The 12,538-nt window shown below is 46.4% G+C and overlaps 1 protein-coding gene across 3 annotated transcripts in view; it reads right to left on the bottom strand.

Moving 5' to 3' along the window:
• The window catches only part of LOC139060599 (organic cation transporter 1-like), a 31,031-nt gene extending 22,217 nt beyond the window's left edge, over positions 1-8,814 (bottom strand). For all 3 annotated transcript variants that reach the window (XM_070539746.1, XM_070539748.1, XM_070539747.1), the window contains exons 1-2: positions 8,294-8,814; positions 456-559 (exon numbers count right to left, since the gene is read on the bottom strand). In XM_070539746.1, coding sequence (XP_070395847.1) covers positions 456-559; positions 8,294-8,695 — 506 coding nt within the window. In that variant the 5' untranslated portion in view covers positions 8,696-8,814. The remainder of the gene's footprint in view (positions 1-455; positions 560-8,293) is intronic.
• Between the last annotated feature and the right edge of the window lie 3,724 nt (positions 8,815-12,538).

Raw genomic sequence — 12,538 nt, 5'->3', positions numbered from 1 at the left:
AGTGGGAGTAGTCCTTTCTTGGCGTGTGTGTGTGTGTGTGTGTGTGTGTGTGTGTGTGAGTGTATGCGTATATGTTATTGGTGATTTCTTAAGCTCTGAATCAAGTTTTATTACATGCTTGTGCTTTGCAACAAGCTACAAGTCTGGCCATTAATTTTAGTGACTCTATGGGGTTGCATTCTGAGTTTAACTTTTCGGGCGTGTTTATGTCTTTCTTATTTCTTTTTCCTCTCGGTAAGCTCACACAAGACAATGGATAGCAAAAAAAAAGAAACAAGATAAACAGGACATAAAGAGTAGTCACTATTACTATGCCGCCAGCACAGAACATCTTCTAGAAAAAGAGGAAAGAAAAAAGAAACGTTATTGATAATGAAACAGCTCTTACGCAATTAACTGATCAAATAAGCATTCTTAATGTAATATATGCAGTGATCATTCCATATAGTACTAACTTGTCAGCCAATGCACCAATGATGACAGGTCCAATGACGCTTGCTGCGGTCACTGTCGAGTACAGCAAGCTAGGGAGGTGACCGCGAGAACATATCAGATCCCACTGCACAATTGGAAAAGGCAACATTATACTTTTTATTTAAGAAGGGCTGTGTGAAGGCATAATAATCGTATTATTTATTTGTAGATTCATTACAGGCTCGTTTAGGAGAACTGCGTGATGGAAAAAAAAGAAAGAGAACACCTAATGAACACGAACAACGAGAAGTAACTATTAGCAGCAAAAGAAGGCGTAATTATACATTTTTCGAACAAGAAATGTGCACACAAATACTCACTCAGCAGTTCTCAGTTAGTAATTCAAGCAAGAATATGCTATTCTAAACTGCGATGACTTGTGAGAAAGTCTCAGCATCGGAAGCGTTACTTCTACAAAATATGCGTTTGGTACTGAGGTGATTATGAAGAAACCTGGAGGTGCATAAATTCTTTTGAAGTCGCAAGTGGGATGGTAATAGGCTGCGAATGTATTTGTGTATCAGTTATTTGGCGACACAAACAAAACACACAAATGCTTGCCACCCTGCATCGTGCAGATAATTCAGTAAAACTCCTTGATGAGATTCCTCTTGAACCCAGGCGCCGAAGTCAGCCCAAATATTACATTTGGGACAACAATGATGAAGTGAACACAGACGTGCGGTGGCGTTTACTCAGCGCTGGTGAACTGAGGCGTTGACGTGTAACGTTTTGCAGGTGATCAAAGAAGGCCCGTCAATGTGGCGCACGCCTCGCGAAAAATACCGCTCCTTGAATAGGGTCTTGACTGCGACAGCAAGGTTTAACGTCGCGCTGACGGCGTCTCGGAAAGCTGGCGTGGCATGGAGCACCGCCAGGGGCGCTGCAGGCGTGACGCCTCGGTGGTGCACGAGATGGGACCGAAGAAAAAAAATTGGCAGTGGCTTAGCTGGGCTATGCCAGGATATACGTCAGGATATATGCCAGGACATGTCAGGATATATCTGGGATTTATGACGTCTGCTTCCAGTTGGTAAAACCAAGTGTGCGGTACCGTACCCATCTGTTGGATTTAAAAAAATATTTTTTTCTTTGCATTCAAGTCATTCTTATTTTGCAAGCACGTGTCACCTAACCTTACAATTCTCGCCATGTAGCAGTAGTCATGAATGGACGTGCGCTGAATAAAGTATGTGAATATCCTCGAGGAAGACTTCTAGAATGCAAAAAAATAAAACGAAATCGCACTCTAGGCGTTGATAGGAGAGAGGGGTGAAACAAGACAACGCACGCTGCAGCATTTTCGGTCTAGTTTTGTCCGTAGCTTCCTTCTAACGAGGCAAGCGTTCATATTATTAGCGTTGCATATTAGGCGATTTAGGCTTCCAGGAATCATGAGCAGAAAGCCCAGTTTCCTTCGACGTTAGCACGAGCAACTCGTTATGATAGGCGCACCAGTGCCGTGTATAAGAAGAGAGAATTTTTCGCTCCTTGCAAGCAACGTAATCAAAGTCAAGGAAAGAAACGCTACGTACGAAGGACGCGCCAGCTGACCTTGATCGGCGCCAACGACGTAGACGCTTGCAATGAATTGCCTATTGCAACTTAGCGACAGAGTGGCCGCGCCGTCCGGATACTCTGGCTCTCACGAGAGAACAGGAGATGTAATATAATATCATAAGCCTAAATAAAAATGCGGACTTGTTAGAAGAAAATCGGAACACACCTTCCGCGAGATTGCAGAATAATGTGATGTTTATTAACTGCAGAAGTGTAGGAAGTTTGGCTACTGCAGAGCCCGCTATGTCCTAATATAGGCAGGAACAAAAATGCAGATCCAACACACCTGTAGGTATCTATGTGAGGCGAAGCTTTAGGGAAGTGCCTATTTAAATTCCGTGCAATTGTGTAGGGCCGGCCACTGAAGGTCACGCTACTACAGAACGTTAAATAGAATAAATAGTGTCGGCGCTACAAACATGAACCTAAGTTAGTTTATTCTAGAAAAGCAAGTAGAGCGCGATGAGCCTGATTGCGTCGAGACGCACAACCACTGTGGTACAAACATTCGTCGACTGTCGTACACCGCAGCAGGCCAAGGAGATGATAGTCTCTCGCTAGCGACATGAGCTGCCCGCCGAAAGCGGGACACTCCAATATCAGGTGCTGAAGTGTCTCGCAGCAGCCGCAAGACGTACACGACGGACTGGCCACACAGTCCTCGTCTGTATGAACGTTCGCGCACGTTCACGCAGCCAACGCTCAGCTAGAGTAGCTTCGCTCTATAGCGACGAGGAAAGCCTCGACAGCGAACACGGGGCGGGAACGTTCCATTGGCGACGCGTTGGTCTGGATCCTCGCGATGTGCTACGCCCAAGAAAAATACGGCTTCTTGAGAGCTGCTATGATTTGCTGACACCCCACTCTGCACTTGTCCTCCATAGATAATGTAAACTATGCGGTAAAACGCGAGCAGCATATTAGGGGTGAGAATGGATGAATAACCGTGTCTGTCCACTTCACCTCCAGGAGTCCCACCTCCGCAATGAATTAATTTTTGTCCTTTTTTTTATTATAATCAGGAGATCACTCCGCGGGCACGTGCTAATACTAACTCGTACCGATCCCTCACGAAACCATGCAATGGTTACTGCGCGCAATAGTGCACTCCTGCCGACTCTGTAACACAAAATAATAACGCTCCCGGAGAGCTGTGAATGGCTGAAACTACGACGCTACGCAGCTGATCTATAGCCCGAGCACCGAGATGACAGAATTTGTACGAAGCCAATGATAATAACCGAAACGCAGGACAGGAACGAGAAGGAAGCAGCATCCATGTCTCTTCGCGTCTTCTCATCCGGAGAGGGCCACTTCCACAATCGAAGGCCGACTTGAACAGTGAACTACGCTCGGCACTTACGAATATATTCTTATTCTCGAAAAGCGTGCAAGAATCACGGCCGAAAATTCACCTTCAAAAAACGGAAGTGAAATTCGGTAGTCTTCAAGAAAACAACAGGGCAAGTGAAGGATACAGAATATTTTAGCCTAGCCTACTCCTTAAGCATTGAATAGTCCGTAGCTATTGACACACTTGCATCCTCGAATGTTTACTCCAACCGATACGATAGGAAGCAGTGCATAATTTCTTGAGCGTTGTACTACGCGAGCTGTTGTGTTACGGTTTCGCATTACGGGGAGAAACTGAGTTTCTTTTCTCGATCATCCTACATGGTTGCTTATCACCTCTGTTGTGTGTTGTATCTTTAAAGGGTTAAACACTAAAAGTAAACACTAAGTCGAGCTACATTGAAGGATGAGGTTTCAGTAATAACGACTTTGTCATTCGTAGCGAGAACGTAGCTTTTGTAAGAGAGAAATAGACAAATTGACGTAAATTAAAAATAGGAGTGGCGCCACCCCATGTGGACTATAGTGCTTCTCACGCGATGTCAGCACTGACTGCTTCACGGAGCTCGGCAGTAGAGGGAGTTCACTGATCACGTGAATTCGTCCGTTATCGCGTGGGTGATTCAAATTGAGCAGCTGCACATAGGGACATTCGGCGACAATTTTTCTATGCGACAAATATATAGGCACACAGACAACGATGATAAACGAATATGCTACCAATCTACTCGGCCTAATTTTTTCGCCTTTAGTGCTGCTAATAACACTGGTCTTGCTCGCGTCCAATAAAGCTCATGAGTTAACACAATACAGTCATTTTATTGCCACTTGAAGCGACGGCGAAGAACGAATGATGAGTAAAAACAAGATGCGTTAGAATATTCCTAATTTTGAATAGACATGAAACGTTAATGTCTTGAAAGAGGAGAGTTCTCGATATTAAAATTCGATGCGTCACTTCGGATGTTCGATTTGACCGAATATTCTTTGTTACTGCAGTAATGGAAGCTTGCCTGCCGCGGATGAGAGGGCTCGTTCCCGTGCTTCGGCGTGCGCTTCAGGTGCCCTGTTTCAGCCAACCGGCAGGCATGGACGGCATTTACATATTTTGCTCATCTACAAGGCGCTAAGTTGTAAGGACTTTCGCGCAGCATTGACTGTGTTTAATGAAAATATATAAACTTTCTTGCCACTTTTGGCGTCTTTGTTTACTCTTCAACATTTCGAAAGAGAAATCGGTATTCGATTCAATATTGCAGGGAGCGATTTATCGGGTGTTTGAATTCAAATTGATTAAAAAAAAACAACCCTCGACTATTACAACACATGTACGATTAAATAATTTTAGTAAACACAAGAAGCACGAGTTGTGAATAATTTTAATAAATTGCATCAAGCGCAAAATTGGAGCAGGTTGCATGGCATTGTGAGAAGGCCGAGTCAATATAATTTCAGTTGAGGATAATATGTCAGCTCACACACGGGTTTTTTTTAGATCGTAGTAAAGTCACACTGTCGCGCATTGCCCAGCAAGAGACTCGGGCGCACGAGGCTTGACAAGTTTCAGATAAATCGTTTATACTAAGCGCTGACGCTCGAATGTGACAGCTCCGCTCACAGAGTCAATTACGACATGTCCAAACATGACAAACAAACATGACACGACGATGTCAAACACGACATCAACTAGTGCCGGGCCGTCGCCTGCAACTGCACGCCTGTTACAGCCGTGGTACGGCCTATTGAACACCTCCATGAGCACGCCGATATCCAATGTTCTGCCAGCGTACCACAGATAACGAAGTATACGTCTTCTATCTGTACCGTGAAGTTATAATCATTGACATAGCTTGAAAACACAGGTACAATTCGAGTTAATAAAGATGTATGGAAAGAATAACTAAATATTTTTAAAATCCGGTAAGCCCTTCCACTCTGGTGAAGATAGAAGGCCGGCTAATCTGTGTATTGTGAAAGTTGTACATGATTATCGCACACGTGCACCGCCAAACGATTCTCCAAGAACTCTTTGCGGAAATTCGCCGTCGCAACCGGGAACTTCCAACGGCGTGGCGGCCCGCCTTTCTCGCGCCTGCGATTGGCTCCGGTGGCACGTCCGTCGTCCACGGCCTTGGCCCGCCGCCGCCGCTCCCGTTGCCGCCGCTGCTCAACGTGAGCGCCCGTAATTGGTCGACGGCCTCGTCGTCGCCTGCGGATTCCGAGCCACCGGACGTAACGCTGGTGGTTGTACGTTCGGCGGCGTAAGCTCTTTCGCGACGTTTGCGCTCCCGTTCGCGCTTCTGGGCAAGTCGCCGCTCCTTGCGTTCCCGCTCTCCTTCCCGAGAACGAACGGCACGCGGCCGAGCCATCGCGAGTCCAAAGGACAACTGCTCTGGCGAGATCAGGACATCATGGAACGCAGGACACACACACGATTGACTGGTGATACAATGACGTTTCATTCTAGCAGGGCCGCGTCAATCACGGTGCGTACTCGACGGCACGAACGCAGGTGGCGTCTGACGCGGACGCCGGTTTGTGTGACGCGGGCGCCAGTTTTGTGTCAACACACAAGGACACGGTCCTGGGGGAAGTAGCCAGTGACAGCTTCGCTGTAAGACAAATGAAAGGCGACTGTACGTCTGACATTGCCTGAAATATCCTTCAACATCTCGATACGCGCAGAAGCCAAAAAGTTAGTCCGATGCCACTCACTGCGGGAATCGATGTTATGCAAAACATCATGTGGGTAGACGGCTATCCAGCACCGTTTAGGGTTCTTTGAAGGGTTACCACAGTGGCACCAACGTGTTTGTGTAAAGCAAGCAGTTGTGTTCAATGCGACCGTGAGTGTGACTACAGAAGCAAGACGACAATGAAAAGGGCGACGACCATAATATGACGGCAACAACACTGCGCCATTTTTTTTTTATTCTGGGAGGAAACGTGACAACTTTTTCCATAACGACCTTGGCCGATTCCGAAGGCGGTGCATCGTCGCGCACCATCTTCGAGGATTTATGCTACGAAGAACAAAACAAGAGTTTCCTGCTAAGATTACTAGAGGAAAGCCTCGCGCTGTGATCGTTCAGCCACCATGAGAATGATGCATGGTGGCTGAGTAGTGCATGGATTTTCCTGACCTTCGTGTTTCTGGCTTCAGACGCTTTCGTCGTTTCGTTTATTACGTGTGCCTTTAGTGGCCTAAATTTTAAACCAACGTATACTTTTTCTTTAAATGCAGACGTCAATACAACTCTGCGAGCACGCATGATCGCTGCTAATTGCAATGGTTCCGCTCATCCATGCGTCCTTGGTGTGATGGTTTCAATATCGGTCTTATAGTGCCGGGCCTTTGCATCGAAGAGGCTCTTGCATTACGCTCATGGTAGACGCAATCGGTGTAGCTAAATTGAAATGCAGACCGGGGTTTGCACTGTTACACAAGAGGTACAGCCTGCGCAAGAACCCGGAACGTGTTTCAACTAAAAGATGGTTAGAGATATGTGCACGTGGACGTGTGGATGCTCTAAATCAAGTAATGCCGTCGGGGATGGTTACCGTGAGAGACAGTATGTGAGAGAATAGAAGAAGGCTAATTAGGTTTGGTCGTGTTACCTACGCTGCACACCAAGGGAGTGCGATTGTGTCGCGAAGGAGAGAAAACGATGGAGTGAGGAGTTAAGTTTATCTCTGAACCACCTTCGTCTTCTCGAAGTATTGTAATGTCAAAGTACAAAGCTGTCGCAGAATCGCATTGGTAAGAGGTCGTGTCTCAAACGGGAACTGAACCGAGAACAAAAAAAAAGTTATTTTTGCTCTAACCGGAATTGAACAGGAACATTGCAATTTACTTAGCTCTGGAGCGAAACCGAAAGGGAAAAATACTGGTTTCCGGTTCAGGTTGGCCATCATTTCCGAAGCTTTTCATCCATGCATTGCCTGCAATTGTGGCTCAACTATGCTACCTCATCTTTGAACACACACCATCCTCCCGTGTTTTTAAAAGTAGCAGCCCTATTAGTACGGTTTTCATTGTATTGGGTCTGCAGGGCGCACACTAGGTGTTGTGTTAACGCGATAATACTTGCATCGCATCCGACGTGCGGACCGCCCAAACTTGGATGCGTGCGAAGTACACTGAGACAGTGGAGTACGCATGCTTGCTCCTTGTCCCCAGTATGACTGTGAAGCGGCCATTGATCTCTTGGTTAGTGCAAATTACCAACGTAAAAAAGTGTTACCTGGCCTTCGCCCAGACATACCAATGAAGCGAGCAATCAAGGCTATCTTAGAATATTTAGTTAACACAGGCCGAGATTCAAGGCTGTGAACGGGCCCTTCGAGCAATAACGTTTATATATCCGCATCGTACTGCCTGTCCTCATAATTTCTCCTCAGTCTCTTATTTTTCTTCTCTTCTATTTCCCATTGAGCAGAGTAACACGCTGGAGGCCTGTCTGCGTTTCCTCAATATGTCCTCGCTCTCTCTCTTCTTTAGTTTCGCTTCACAAAGATTCCGGTATTGGTGTTGGATTTACATAATTATTTTGTAACTACCTGCGGCCTGGAAAACAAACGATAGGCCTAATTTTTCAGTGCAGCTTAGCAGCAGCGTCGAGTTCTTGTACAAAATAAGCTTGGGCTGCTTTCGTGCAATCAGACTTCGGGTATGCGACTGAACTTGAACTGGTTCGATCCGGTTCGAACCGTTAATTTTTTCACTCCGGGATTCAACCGGAACTTAACTGTTTTCAGTAAGCCTAAAGGAAAATGGTACCGAGAAAACTTTGAATTCGACACTCTATAGAAGAAGTATGGCCACAGAGCCAGAGGACCGATTCATCGGGCGTGTGGCGGTGAAATGAATTTTACGGTTTTGTGCGTGGCATTATCTCAGTTTTACCTTGGTGGGAACGGTCTCTTCGTAAAGCAGGTCGTCGTAACGAAACAGCTGGCAGGGCTGCCTGGGCGCACTATCGTTCACGAACCACGACGCGTTCCACGACGTCGCCTCGAACCCTACTGCGGTCACCAAGCGTGTCGAGTTGAAGTCCCGCATTGGCAGCACCGCACACTCGTCGTCGCTGACAAGCAGCTTGCGAATCTCTTGTGCGCGAGATTCGTTCAGGCCCAGGGCGTCCAGTTGCGGCACCACGCACTGATGGTCGGGCTCGGACAACAGAAATATCAGGTTCATCGAGAAGAAAGGAAACAGTATCTCCGAGGGCAGTAGGAATCCCCACAAGAGGAACTTCTGGAACTTGCCGAAGCCTCCGAGCTCTTCGATCACGTCTTCGAACTCCATATTCGAACTCTTTTACTCTTTCTTGACTCCGATTGACCCGGCGACGCTAGCGCTTCTGTTAACTCGTAGGGACGTGTCTCTCTACCGTAAGTAACAAAAAAGTAACGCGACGATGCACGTGCGAGCTGGGTTTGGTGCCAACGCCTATCGAAACGTGGAAGTGGAGTCGATCTGTACAGCGCGCTTGCTGCTGCCGCTATCGGTGGCAGAAGCCACGCTTCGCGGCCTGGCGAGGAATACGAAGGGAGACAGAGAGACAGAGAGGAGGCGAGAAACGAAGAGGAAATCTTGTACTCTGGGTGTGCGGCAAACGCGGCCGTAGCTGAGAGGAAAAAGATTTTGCGTGCGACCACGCGTTATGTTGGCTTTATTTTATTTATCTGACATCGCCCCTCGACGTCATCGTCGACAGTCGACTTCGCGTTGCTGGCCGCGTAGCCCGAATTGGCAGCCGTTTGGCGCTACAAGGATGTAGTGATATACAAGCTTGCCTGCGGGCAAGTCGGTCGGCAACGCCGAACGTTGTGGCGGCATCTTTTGGAAGTTTAATGCGATTAAAAGCCGCGCCGTAGAGCGAACATGGCTGTATACGGGCTCACTGAATGGCTGAGCGGGAGAGATAGGCTCGAACACCTGCGCCACTTACCTGCCGGCGGGAACTGAAAGTACGTCGCGTCAGCGGCGGCATGGACGATGCTAATAATAATAATATATGGGGTTTTACGTGCCAAAACCACTTTCTGATTATGAGGCACGCCGTAGTGGGGGACTCCGGAAATTTTGACCACCTGGGGTTCTTTAAAGTGCACCTAAATCTAACTACATGGGTGTTTTCGCATTTCGCCCCCATCGATATGCGGCCGCCGTGGCCGGGATTCGATCCCGCGACCTCGTGCTCAGCAGCCTAACACCATAGCCACTGAACAACCACGGCAGGTGGCATGACGATGCTGTATTTTGGTAGTCATACGAACCTCGCTCGGAACAATTGGCCAACAAGTTTACCCGTACATATTCGCACTGCCCGGCGCGGAGAAGTGCTGGTGTGACGTAGTCAAATTGGATCGTAACTGATAGCAGGAATTGCGGAGGTTTGTCCGACCCATCGAGTGGTTTCATATATTAAAGACACGACCAGCGTGAGGGGATAATTAGTGTTCAAACGCTCGTAGCAGCTTAAATTCCTTTTTATGCAATCCAGCAGAGTAAACAGTGATTAATAGATGTACGTAATCGGCATAGTTTGAGCAAAAACCAGATTTTTCACGTAAAGAACGAATGAATGCCGATAAGTTGTTTCTACTAAGGGTGAACGACCCGGTAGGTAACACAATTTTAAAGGAGCAATAGACATAAGCAAGGAATTCGTTTAGAAGAGTGTACCACTCTTTAAGAGCGTCTATTTGTACAGTTGTGTGTCTGGAAAATCGCTAACCAGTAGGGAGAACATTTAGGGTTAGACTTCTCGAGTTTCTAACCGCGGCACCCATAACGTCATGCTCACGTCGCAAATATAATGGTTATCGGACATTTTTGGCCTCCTGCAGCGCGAAACGTCTCTAAAGGTTGTCAGGTTAAATCGTTGCTCACAGTTGAATGTAAGGCAATGTAATCGGGAAGGAAAAAGCAAATATGCTCCCAGTGAATAACATCGTGTGCCGAGGGGGAAGCTTCTAAGCCTCTTACCGTCATATGTGAAGGTAAATAAGCAACATTTACTTAACGAAACAATGAAAAATCGTTGTGAGTACTTTCCTGAATTTGTAAATTCGTTCGCTGCAGTTGTGCACGTGTTTTTATTGTTATTAGTGCTGCTCACAAATGAGAAGTAAAAAGCAATGAATAAACATGTTGTATTTTCTATGGGAAAGAGTCGGTCTTTCACTAATATGTCACTGAAGTTAGGCTACAAGTTAGGCTAGAAGTTAGGCTAGAAAGGAGGACTCTGATCGCCAAGCTGCACGCCATATATACAGCAACTCTTGAGGCAGAATCTTTCTTTCTTTTTTGTCCAGACGCGGCACGAAGATAGAAACACGTGAGTGTGTAAAAACATTGTGCACTATGTTTACTTCTTGTGCCACGTTTGCGAAAAAAGAAAGGGCAATTCGTGATGACAGTACTGCCCCTAGTTACGAGTTACCAGCGGCTTTATCTAATTTCAAGAGTCGGCTAGTATTTCATTGTCGCATCCAGTCTCCAAGTTTCGATCGAGTGTCTCCAAAATGCAGTTCTCTCAACGTTATCGCAACACCTGTAAACTAGAGCTAAACTGCCAACGCCGCTACTCATTATACAGTGCTCTGTGTTTGTTACAGAGCGTGAGGAATTATTATGTAGACTGACGTGAAGAGCAGTTGCGTAACGTGCGCAAGTGGCATCGTGTTTCCGTGAGGACAGCGGATATTTACGACAGTGTCGCTCCGGCCCACGAAGTTTCCTGAAGTTCACCAAGGAGCGTAAATAGTAAGCCGTGTATAGGCGGGCTAAGCATGCGCAGAGTTTTCTGTGGCGATGAAGGAGAACCTATACAGGGGCGCCGGACCTTCTGCGCATGCCTTACTGCGCCAAGTGGTCCGGCGGCGTTTGACACCGCTTTTCGCTTCTTGAATACTGAAAACGTTTCTTGAATACTTTTTCCTTTCTTGCCCACTGATTCAGCTTCGCTTCCGCGTAAGGGGAAAAATGAGTCTAAGTTAACACTCAGTGGTGCATTTCGTCTTACTTCGCTGTTTTAAATGAGATGTTCACGTTTCCTTTTCCCCCAGCTTAAACTAATCCGGATGAGAGTGCGGGTAATTTTTTCTGGAGTGTTCTTACTTGTGTGCGTTCACCTCCCTAGGCCGCCCTTCATTGCCACATAAACTTATCCGTGAGTCTATACAGAGAGAGAGAGAGAGAGAGAAAATTATTGACGAAAAATAGGGTTATGGGGGCCGGAGGGTTCCTCAGTCAAGGGCTCCAGTGGCCAACGCCACACACCGGGCCTAGTAGAGGAGGCACATCTGAGTGTCTGGAGCGGCCAGTCAAGCGACAATTTTGTGTGTATTCGCGGGCTTCTTTCACGCTCGGAATATAACACTTTTATGTCGCACGTATTGAGTGACATAAATCTCTATCGGGAGTTTTTTCATCTTGCTCTACAATTTTGTCGACACTTTTCACCTAATTATGATACTTGAGAAGTTGACTAATTAAGACTAATTATGTAATTAAAGGGAATGTAAAGAATAACCTGTGTATCTCCAAGCAACGGCAAACAACATTACCTTGGTTCTGTCCAGCTACGTGGCATATGCATATTTTAAAAGTTTAGCTAAAGTTACGTGGGAAACCATGCATATGACCCTCGAAGAATGCTCGTATCCGAGCTGTGCGTCTGGACGTGGCCGACTTATCGTGCACTCCTTGTTTTTCCAAGAAGATATTGACTTGGCTTCCAGTTTTTTGCGTACTTTTCCTTTCCGAGTGATGAGTTATTAGGCTATATTTTCAGCTTTTTTTAGTGTTGTTTTGCATAGTCTGATTTGTTATTTTTCTGATCCCGCTGGCGCACTTTATTTTTTGTCTGTTTTGCTTTAGCCTTCCTGATATATCTCGTTTTGTTCTTCCTTTCCTATTTCTATCCTTTCTTTCTTTATATCCTTAGTTTTTATGTTTCCATCCCCCTAGTTAACAATAGACAGGCATTGCGATCCATTCTATGCCAATTTCCAGCTTACTTTGTCGCTTCTGTTCACCTCTTTCAGTCGTTTATGTATTCAAACCAAATATTAATTGGTTAGACGCGTAGTGTGCACGCTATTGCAGGAGGTCGGCCGCAGAAACACACCAAACACAGGC

Source organism: Dermacentor albipictus, chromosome 5, assembly GCF_038994185.2.
Source record: "Dermacentor albipictus isolate Rhodes 1998 colony chromosome 5, USDA_Dalb.pri_finalv2, whole genome shotgun sequence".
NCBI classification, from domain to species: Eukaryota; Metazoa; Arthropoda; class Arachnida; order Ixodida; family Ixodidae; genus Dermacentor; species Dermacentor albipictus.
Note: the sequence above shows the minus strand (reverse complement) of the source record. Positions and strands in the feature narration are given on the sequence as shown.